General features: G+C 47.1%; 1 protein-coding gene across 1 annotated transcript; it reads right to left on the reverse strand.

Moving 5' to 3' along the window:
* Positions 1–10,214, reverse strand: dhx30 (DEAH (Asp-Glu-Ala-His) box helicase 30). The gene is made up of 20 exons (XM_084188289.1): positions 10,041–10,214; positions 9,657–9,784; positions 9,247–9,357; positions 8,932–9,104; positions 8,682–8,790; positions 8,370–8,519; positions 7,985–8,137; positions 7,407–7,877; positions 6,535–6,918; positions 4,841–4,916; positions 4,615–4,719; positions 4,188–4,363; positions 3,731–3,937; positions 3,530–3,611; positions 3,134–3,327; positions 2,879–3,038; positions 2,530–2,687; positions 2,336–2,436; positions 1,271–1,410; positions 1–970 (listed from the first exon to the last, which is right to left on the reverse strand). Exons 1-20 carry the CDS (start codon positions 10,207–10,209, stop codon positions 708–710), a joined length of 3,510 nt encoding a protein of 1,169 aa, XP_084044415.1. The 5' UTR covers positions 10,210–10,214; the 3' UTR covers positions 1–707.
* Positions 10,215–11,096: the final 882 nt, after the last annotated feature.

Here is an 11,096-nt window from a genome sequence, read left to right on the forward strand (position 1 = left end):
TAACCTTGTTTATAACATCTTTATCGTTCAACAGACCATATTTAAATACCCATTTATTTTTTAACAATAAATTCACGTGAAAACAATTATATGCAATCGTTCTTTTGACCAAGGCATCTTGACACCGTCTCGCTGTAGTTCACACATCATTAGACACTCATTAAGAGTCAGATTCATTCAACTTCTGCTTTTCAAAAAGCAAATATACCATCGTCCATAATCCAGTCAAACAAATTGATTTCTTCTTCCCATATCATGTAGAGAGCAACCACAGTATTTACAGTGGTAATGACCCATTTTACTGTAGCATTAGTTCACTCCTATTAAAAGTGGCTCTTGAAATATTGTTTAAAGAGCCAAACTTTCAGGGCATAATGAATTTTCATGAACTCCATTGTAACTCAGTGTTCCCATTCATCCAAACCTTTTCTCATTATATCTCAGGTGAGCTACTAGAGGACATTTAGAATGGGGTAGTGAACTATGGATAGTATTGTACAGTTAGATAACCGATATTACACTGTCTTCTCAGATTTTTTGTCAGCAGACCCACTTGCACACAAGCAAACAGTGCCCCTACCATCTTGCTTTGGTACTTTTTTCCTGACCAGAAAAATCTATGGACCCTTGCTATGGGCAGAGTTTTTCCAGGTCACAAAGCACTACTTCGCAGTACTTTGACATTCCTGTATTCCAATGCGAGTTAATCAGTCTACCTCAGAGTCACTGTGGCCCCCGTTTGGCTGGGGGTCTGTATTGGACTCTGTATTGTTCAGCAGCTCCACCAATAGCGTGATGAGCTTGCCGTCCTGTGTGACGTAATTGGCTGAGCTGTGTGGGCGGAGGTTGCGGTACAGCATGGTCTGGATGGAGGAGCGTAGCTCCCACAGCAGCTCCCAGGTCTGGACAGACAGCTCACAGCGTACCAGCGACCGCCCCGGGAACGCCACCTCCACACGGTCACCATTCACTGAGAGAGGCAGGAGGAGAGGTGGGAGATAGAGTTAATGACAGGAAATGGGAATCTTTCCCTTTTCCGCTATCTGACTGGCTTCTAACATCCTTTATACCAATGTTTTTTGCAAGAGGATGGAATTTTACTTTATAATTCCACTTTCAATAGACATTGGTATCGATAAAGCAAGTGAGGCCCTCAATGACATATCTGTAGCGTCACTGCAAGTCTATGTGCAGTAGTTGGTGATATCTCTACATTACCAACAGTTTAATGCCACTGGGATTCATAAAGTGGTACTGAATTGAATTATACCTCTCTCAGTGATGTCACAGTCGGTGAGCAGCAGTAGTGCGAGGGGGTGGGCTGCTGAGGAGTCTCTGATGAACACGTTACCGTTGGACTTGATCGCACTGAAGAAGGTCAGCCAGCGACTGGGGAACTGCTCCTCTCCCCTGGAACAAGACAAGAATGGGTTGTTAATACACACACACACCATCAAAATATTGGCCAATATATGAGAACACACACATACACTATATATGCAAAAGTATGTGGACAACCCTTCAAATTAGTGGATTCGGCTATTTCAGCCACACCCCTTGCTGACAGGTGTATAAAATCGAGCACACAGCCATGCAATCTCCATAGACAAACATTGGCAGTAGAATGGCCTTGGCACCATCATAGAAAAGGCACGCAGAGGCCAAATTGAGGCCAATGCGGAGGGCTCCATATAGCACCACATTGACATGATTGATTGACGGTAGGTGAGGGCGGGAGGTCCTGTATAAACACAAACTCACTTCCTTCACAACAGCTCTGTGCTGCTCCAAGAAGCGCAAGAAGTATGAATGTCCTGACTTCTGCAGAGGCCGTAACACCGTAAATGCTGCACGGCCAATGCAGACATCAGATTGACCATGCAGGTTTATTTATTATTTTGGTACTTTTTACCCCTTTTTCTCCCCAATTTCGTGATATCCAATTGGTATTTAGTCCCATCGCTGCAAATCCCGTGCAGGCTCGGGAGAAGCGAAGGTCGAGAGCCATGCGTCCTCCGAAACATGACCCCGCCAAGCCGCACTGCTTCTTGACACTGCTCGCTTAACCCGGAAGCCAGCCGCACCAACGTGTCGGAGGAAACACCGTACAGCTGGCGACCGAAGCCAGCGCGATGGGACAAGGACATTCCAGCCGGCCAAACCCTCCCCTAACCCGGACGACTCTGGGCCAAATTGGTCTCCTGGTCGCGGCCAACTGCGACACACCCCGGGATTGAACCCGGATCTGTAGTGACGCCTCTAGAACTGATCAGTGCCGCTGCGCCACTCGGGAGGCCATGCAGCGCTTTTAACACACACACCGTAAGACACACACCTGTTGACGGAGGAGCGGTGTATGAGCACCGGGCCGCTCTGCGTGCGGAAGCACAGGCTGTTGGGGCGGAAGCGACCTTTGGTCACTGCTCCTCTTTTCACCTGAGGCACAGAAACATAAGTGAGTCAGGATGCTGTGTGCATAGCTTAAGCTATAGGAACCTGCAGACTACTGTTTGAGATTTAGATGTGTACCTGTATGAGATTGGGGTAGAGTCCAGCCAGCAGCACAGCCTTCACCAGCTCGTCCTGGTGGCTGTGTTGGTTGTAGAGGGAAGAGGATCTCTGGCAGTCAGCTGAACGCACCACCAGCCCAGCCTCAAGGAGGTTCTCACTGAACTGGGAGGTCAGACCTGGAACACACAGGAGACATCAACGATTAATATAAACGTATGAAAATATATGGAAGACACTCAACAACCTGGGTCAGCCCGATAACTGATTGAACCAATGACGAGGGAACTGAGTTTTACCTGGTCAGTTCACAAGGTAAGGAAAAACCCTACAGCCAGGAGTTTACCCAATGTCTCTGTCTCTCTCTCACCATTGATGAAGCGCAGGCTGGCTCCAGACAGTGTGTATCTGTCCAAGTAGTCCTGTCTGGTCTCTCTGTCTCTCTCCTGCTGAACACTCCTCCAGCCCAACACAGCTCGACTGAACACCAGGTAATCACTGTAGCTGGAGCCTCCCAGGGCATCCTTAGCCTGGAGGGAAAAGGGAATTTTGCAGTACATCATGTTATGTAAGTAAAATTAAACAATGACTGCCCAGGTGGACGTGGACTGAGTCAGTGTCTGACCTTAGAGACCAGGGCTCTGTTCTGCATGCTGTTGTGGAAAGGGTCTCTGGTGAGACAAGCTGCGACTGACAGCAGGGGCAGGACACAGCGGAACAGAGCAGCAAGCACCAGCACCTTCCCCAGGCGTGGGTCACAGGCCAGACAGGCTACTCTCTCCCCCAGGGGAGTCAGGGCCTCTGTCTTGTCCAGAACACCTAGGGAGAGGGAGGGGAGAGGAGCATGAAAAACATCCCTGTAGACCACAACAACACCAATAAGAACACGCACTAATACATCGTCTGTTGAATGATCTCAAACCATTTGAACAACTAAAACACGATTTGCTAAATCCCAACTGAAACCGTCTGGATGCAAATTATTTTCATCATGTGAAGACAGATCTTTAGAGAGTCTCACCAATCTCTTGCAGGTTGCGAACAGCATCTGTCACAGCTTCTCGCTCTGGGCTGTCCAACACCTGTGACAGGAAATCCACTGCCTGGAGAGACCCACCAAGAGAACATCAATATATGTGACAAACGTGCAGAGACCTCACAATTACATTGACTGGCCCTTACACCCCTACATCTCCATCGTTCCTCTGTCAAATCCCTTCACCTTGCAGTGGGGGCTGTGGATCTTGGCCTGTACCACCAGGCTCTCCAGAGGGGTGCGTAGGATCTCAGGCACAGGGAAGGTTGTCATTGATTCCAGGCGTTGCCGTGGGAACAGGTGGTAGGCATGTCCGGGCTGGCATCGCCCCGCCCTCCCTCTACGCTGAGTGACGTTGGAGCGCGAGATCCAGACTGTGTCTAGACATGACACCTGGTGACCAGCAAGACAGAGAGGTTTGCAACACCACACTAGTATATTGTAGTCAATCACCAGTTGGATTTGCACTAGCTTGGCGGCTACTGTAAGTATTAGGAATGTTTTCCATACACTATTTTTTTTAAAGGCAACAGGGATTTTTATGAGATAGCACTATTGTCCTCTATTGAGGTGCTTTAAGATACAGTTTCTGCATGAATGTCTATATTATCTATTCACTGTGACAGAAGTGACCGTCACCTACCTTGGTCCGTGTGTCGTAGTTCTGCTCCTTCTGAGAGCCCGCGTTTACTACGTGAACGATGTCATCGATGGTGATAGAGGTCTCAGCGATGTTGGTGGCCAGGACGATCTTCCTCCGGCCCTCAGGGGGGCGCTGAAACACAGCCTGCTGGTCGCCCACCGACATACTTGAGTGTACTGGACAGACAGAGAGGATGGGTCACTGACATACTTGAGTGTACTGGACAGACAGAGAGGAGGGGGAGCAAAGACATTACTTTATTATAATCCAGTCATAAGAGCGTTCCTTGTGCACTGCATTTTAATTAGGTACAGAATTATTTCCTAACCATGTCACATTGTGACCTGACCAGGAATAATACAGGTAGCATGTTGTGAACAGGCAGCAGGACAGAAACTAAAGACAGACCCCTTATTCCAGTCCTTACATGGTAGGATCATTTGAGAGCCAGAGCGGAAGGTTGGTTTCTCCTCTAGTCTCTTCTGGACAGCCTTAATGTCCTGCCAACCTGGTAGGAAACACAGCACTGCACCTGGAAGAGAAATCATCAATGAATCAATCAACCATCAGTTGGATCGGACCTTAGCAAAACAGACATGGAGAGATAAGGGGAACGTAGAGTAAAACTAGGGGAGTGTTGAAGCGTTGGTTACCTGGCTCTCCCTGTCTGTGGATGTGCTCTATCACATTAGCTACTAAGTCCAGGTCTGGCGTGGCATCATCCTTCTCCTAAACATCGAAACAGTCAATTTATGAACACAAACATATACAGTACCAGCCAAAAGTTTGGACACACCTACTCATTCAAGGGATTTTCTATATATTTACTATTTTCTACATTGAAGAATAATAGTGAAGATATCAAAACTATGAAATAACACATATGGAACCAAGTAGTAACCAAAAAAGTGTTAAACAAATCAAAATATATTTTAGATTCTTCAAAGTAGTCACCCTTTGCCTTGACGACAGTTTTGCACACTCTTGGCATTCTCTCAACCATCTTCACCTGGAATGCTTTTCCAACAGTCTTGAAGGAGTTCCCACATATGCTGAGCACTTGTTGGCTGCTTTTCCTTCACTCTGCAATCCAACTCATCCCAAACCATCTCAATTGGGTTGAGGTCATCTGATGCAGCACTCCATCACTCTCCTTCTTGGTCAAATAGCCGTTACACAGCCTGGAGGTGTGTTGGGTCATTGTCCTGTTGAAAAACAAATGATTGTCCCACTAAGCGCAAACCAGATGTGATGGCGTATCGCTGCAGAATGCTGTGGTAGCCATGCTGGTTAAGTGTGCCTTGAATTCTAAATAAATCACAGACAGTGTCACCAGCAAAGCACCATCACACCTCCTCCTCCATGCTTCAAGGTGGGAACCACACATGCTGAGATCATCCGTTCACCTACTCTGCGTCTCATAACGACACGGCGGTCAGAACCAAAAATCTCAAATTTGGACTCATCAGACCAAAGCACAGTTTTCCACCGGTCTAATGTCCATTGTTCGTGTTTCTTGGCCCAAGCAAGTCTCTTCGTCTTATTGGTGTCCTTTAGTAGTGTTTTTTTTGCAGCAATTCGACCAAGAAGGCCTAATTCACGCAGTCTCCTCTGAACAGTTGATGTTGAGATGTGTCTGTTACTTGAACTCTGTGAAGGATTTATTTGGGCTGCAATTTCTGAGGCTGGTAACTCTAATGAACTTATCGTCTGCAGCAGAAGTAACTCTGGGTCTTCATTTCCTGTGGCGGTCCTCATGAGAGCCAGTTTCATCATAGCGCCTGATGGTTTTTGCGACTGCACTTTCAAAGTTCTTGACATTTTCCGGATTGACTGACCTTCATGTCTTAAAGTAATGATGGACTGTCATTTCTCTTTGCTTATTTGAGCTGTTCTTGCCATAATATTGACTTGGTCTTTTACCAAATAGGGCTATCTTCTGTATACCACCCCTACCTTGTCACAACACAACTGATTGGCAAAGCTGTCATCAAGGCAAAGGGTGGCTACTTTGAAGAATCTCAAATATATTTTGATTTGTTTAACACTTTTTTGGTTACTACATGATTCCATATGTGTTATTTCATAGTTTTGATGTCTTCACTATTATTCTACAATGTAGAAAATAGTAAAAATAAAGAAAAACCCTGGAATGAGTAGGTGTGTCCAAACTTTTGACTGGTACTGTACATATGAAAGAAAACATGCAGGAATGTACAAGCACCGTCAATTAGTCAGTTGCACAGAGTCAGTCAATCACATCCAAGACTTAAAATCTGAAAATTATAACACTCTAGTATTGATAAACTACTAAAGTCCACCCCTCAGCAGTTAGCATCTTCCTCACCCGTCCCTGCAAGTCTGTCCTCGCCAGGGGCGGCGGTGGTCTCCCCATCTCCCTCAGGACCTCCTCCAGGTACCGATCCCTGACGGGGTGCATGAACCCGGGCACACTGACCACGGGGCAGCCCCCGAAGTACTGGGCTAGCCTCTGGTTGTCCCCCGTGGCACTCATCAGCACCACGCGGAGGTTGGGGTTGTCCCTTAGGGCGGGTCGCAGCAGGGCCAGCAGTAGGTCCGTATTGACGTCCCTCTCGTGGACCTCATCCACCACCACGTGGCTAACCCCCCTCAGGGAGGCGTTACCCTGCAGCTTCCTCAGTAACACCCCCACCGTCAGGAAGAGAAGGGCCCCACCGCTGTGCTCCGGGGGACGGCTCTCCAGACGCACCTAGAGAGGTTGGGGGGTTCACGGGAGAGTGAGTGACAGCAGGAACGTCCAATGAACGAGAGAAGTTGAGCTACAGTAGAGGGAGTGACAGCTCAATTGTCCAATGAATAAGGGAGGTTAGTGGTTAGTAGGGCCAGGACAATACCAGTATCGCAAAAATGTTTCCATGGCAAAAATGTAAATACGAAGCAGACCAAACTCTTTGGTCTTTTAAAAACTTGTCTGTCTTTAAATTATTGTGTGCTACAGCTTTGGAAATAAATAAATGTGACTGAATGACAACATAATGATGTTTGTTTCCAACATCAGGGCTGTTTTCCTAAAGAAGTTAAATCCATTTCATGTTTTGTTTCCTTGCCAGGATACTAACGAGTATCGCAATAATGGTATTGTCCCGGCCCTAATGGTTAGTTAGTGTAATGGTGATGAGTGATTCTGGTGACAACAGCATTTGATCTAGTTATAACAGTATGCTCCCTGTAACTCACCTGATACCCTACAGAGCGTTTGAGGGCGGGACCCATCTCGTGGGCAACACGGTGAGCCACTGACACAGCGCTAATCCTCCGAGGCTGGGTGACCAGAATGTTACACTCCGCCCCATCCCCGCTCCGCACACGCCCCTCCAGCAGGAAGCGCGGGATACGCGTCGTCTTGCCACACCCTGTCTCCCCAGCAACCACGATGACCCTGGAGGACTCCACCGCTGACACTACACGTTCCCGGTGGGCGTCGACCGGGAGCTCCACCCCCAGGCCAGGCCCTGCCCTCTCCCACTCGTCCTGTAGGTCTGCGCTCAGCTGCTCGGCCTCCTGGGTAGAGAGGGGCCGGTATGGCCTGCCTGTGATGGCGTCTGTGACGAGGTCCTCTTCCTCCTCTTTGTCCTGCTGGTTCAACCTCTGCTGGCTTCTCTCCTCCTCTTCCTCCCACAGCTTCTGCATCTCTGTCGCCACTGGATACTGGACAATTCATGAGCACAAACACAGAGGCTATGAAGTAAATTCCTGGCCAGTGACGTTAGCTACACAGACTGATTTTCCAGTGGTGATGATGCAAGATAACCAACCTGTGTGAGGTATTCTCTGGCGCTGTGCTCTAAGTACTCAGGTATCTCCAGAGGACAGGGCCGTCTGTCTCTCTCCCCCGCCTCACGCATCTCCTCCTTGTGGTACTTAGCATGGGTCAGAGGTTGGTTGTCCTCATCTAGCAGCTCCATTTCCTGGAGAGAGTATAGAAAAAGTTGAGCATTGAGCACCAAACGGAAGAAAATAGAATAAACTGGATGCAATAAGACACTCATTTTCGTATTCCTTTTTACATTAACTTTCCCTTCCATGCCCTAATGAACACAACCCTGGTATGGGAATGCATGCGTGAAAACATAATCTAACAGACATATTATAAACAAATGCATCAGTAATTCTCTGTGCTCTTTCATCTGTGGTCCTCACCTTCAGTTTGAAACAGGCTAGTGCAGCAGCTCTCCTCTCTGCCTCCACTCTGCGAAGAGCCGAGGCCCCAAACGTCATCTCCTCTGGCCATCGCATGGTCAGCTCACATCTCTTCACCTTACCGCCCACCGTCTTGTACTGCACCAGCTCCTGTAGTAGAGAAGAGGAGAGAGTGAATGACAGTTTTAGCATGACAGTTCAGAGATGAGTGGCTGAGCTTTAGACAGGTTGTATGATAGCTTATAACAAGTGTTATGACAGGCTGTATTATGGTGCATGTTGGACCTATAGGAGACAGAGACAGTTACTGACCCTGAATCTGTTGGAAGACGTGGCCACCTGGATGACTCTGGTCAGCAGAGCTTTAGGATTTATGAACATGGAAAGAGCCTGGGAGAGCTCGGAATTCTCCTCGGGTGCCCTGTAAACACCAACATGTGCAGCACAATAAACAAAACATTCAAATAAAAAGTGAATCGAGTCCCATGCAAAAATCAGCAAAGTATAAACCATAATACATTGGTACTGAGTATGATCCATAGTAACAGGAGGATGGTAATACCTTGATTGTCTGTGAGGTTCCAAGGATCCATTCTGGAGGTCTCTTCTAGGCACATGGACATCATCTGTCCACCGACACTCCTCCGGGTCCTCTAAGACTGATAGTGGTGGCCCTCGCCCTTGTCCCACACTCCTCCTGGCCACCTGATTGTCTGGACCCAGCACACCCATCTCCTGGGGAGAAATAAGTGAGGAAAGACAGAAGGAACAGATGGGGTGGGCTAGCATTGATGAAAGCAATGCACAATACTCCTGGTACAAAGTGAGACAAATCCTGCTGTAATTGTTTAAATAAAGGGCAGGTCTTTTCTCTTACTTTCAGCTTGTGACAGGCAGCAGCAGCAGCATATCGTTCAGCATCAATCTTCTTGCGAGCAAAGCCCTCCACCTCCATTTTGCTGGGCCAGAGGAGTGTGACAGTGGCTCTCTGAAAACAAACACGTATAGCGACAGTGAAACAATTATTAGACAATGGACTTTGTTTGGGAAGAGGCGTCATCTGTCAAACAAGATGTGTTGCAATCACAGGCGGCACCTTAATTGTGGAGGACGGGCTCATGGTAACGGCTGGAACGGAATAAATGGAACGGTATCAATCACATCAAATACTTGATTTCCATATTGATACCATTCCATTCACTCCATTCCAGACATTATTATGAGGCGTCCTCTCCTCACCAGCCTCCTGTGGTTGCAATAGTCCACCTAGTGCCTTGTCTCTCTGACCTTGAGACCCCCATCCTCTGTGCAGTGATACTGGATGTGTTGGGAGAGGTCAGACACCCCAAGCGACCGGGATATGGTGGTAAACAGCAGGCTCTTCGGTTCAGGGAACTCTTTCAGGAGCTCACTACCTGATATGAATGATGAAAGATGGAGATCAATTCCTCAGCTAGCTACCTAGATAACTTAGCAAGATATCACTGTCATACAACCTGAAATAGAGACATGTAGCTAACTAGCTAATGACAGTGTAAGCAGGTTTTCGGTCACTAAGTTAACTAGCTAGCTTTCGCTGACGATTAATACTGTACGCATGTCTCAAGGTGCTTTGCTTCGGCTTGGAGATGGCACCGGTGTCAACTCAATTCAACAGCATTTCTCACTCACCCCGTCTTGTCTGGGCCGCTGACGCTGCAGTGTCCTGATAGCTCCTGGCTTTTGTCTTGTACCACCGGACCCGATTGTAATTTTGTCCAATTGTGCTCCCTGCATCCAAAGATTTCCCAAGGTTACACAACGCTCTGAGTCGCACGAGTACTGAACTGGGTAGCGCCATGTTTAAACTACAAACGCCGGCTGCTTCGCACTTCCTTAGTGACAACACGAAATAGGTAATGACACGTGCCTACATTGCCACCTTCTGGCATGGAGTGGAAAGGTGCCACTCCACAATTTATTACTGCTGTAAAGTGGCATTTTACAAACAGAAAAATTACCATTAAGAAAGTACAGTTAGTTTCTATTCATTCATTAACTCATTAATTAATTAATTTGACCAGACAAGTTCTTTAAAAGACCCCCCTATAACTACTTGTCTATAATAGGCCATCACAATTGCCGTAAGGCAATGCCAATGGGCCTTAAATGCCCATTGTCTTAAATGCCCATATGGCAATTATTATTACAGTTAGAAAATTACTGTATAATGCCAATCGGTCTTCAATGCGAACCACCTGTCACAAACTGATAAGCAGCTGGAGAGTGGATGGTCTGATCCCAGCCAGGCCTGGTGATTAGAGGTTGTCTTGGGTATATAATGGTCTATGAGCTCAGACAATATACCCTTGGCTTAGGAGAAAGATAATTGAGAAATGATGGAACTGACCCTTGTTTTGGTAGTAGAAGTCACTGCAGGTGAGTAAGCATTAGAAGTATCTTTTTAAATTGTTCATTCAAAAAGCTGTAACAGAAAAGTGAGAAAGAAAAGAGTAACTCAATTCTTAGAATCCTATGTGATTTAAAAAAACATGGATTTTTAGCTCAGAAGATAGGGCATAGTGGAGTGTCTCATTACCTAAGCGAAAACTATTTTTGTGATGCTTTTTGAGAGACCACATACCGCCAGTCTATACTGTAGTCTCAGGCTGTGGAATACCACTTACACTTACCCCCCCCCCCTGCTAGTGTCGTGAACAGGGAAGAAGCCCGGCCCTACAGCTACCC

Source organism: Coregonus lavaretus (genome assembly GCF_964263955.1).
Source record: "Coregonus lavaretus genome assembly, chromosome: 23".
Lineage (NCBI taxonomy): Eukaryota > Metazoa > Chordata > Actinopteri > Salmoniformes > Salmonidae > Coregonus > Coregonus lavaretus.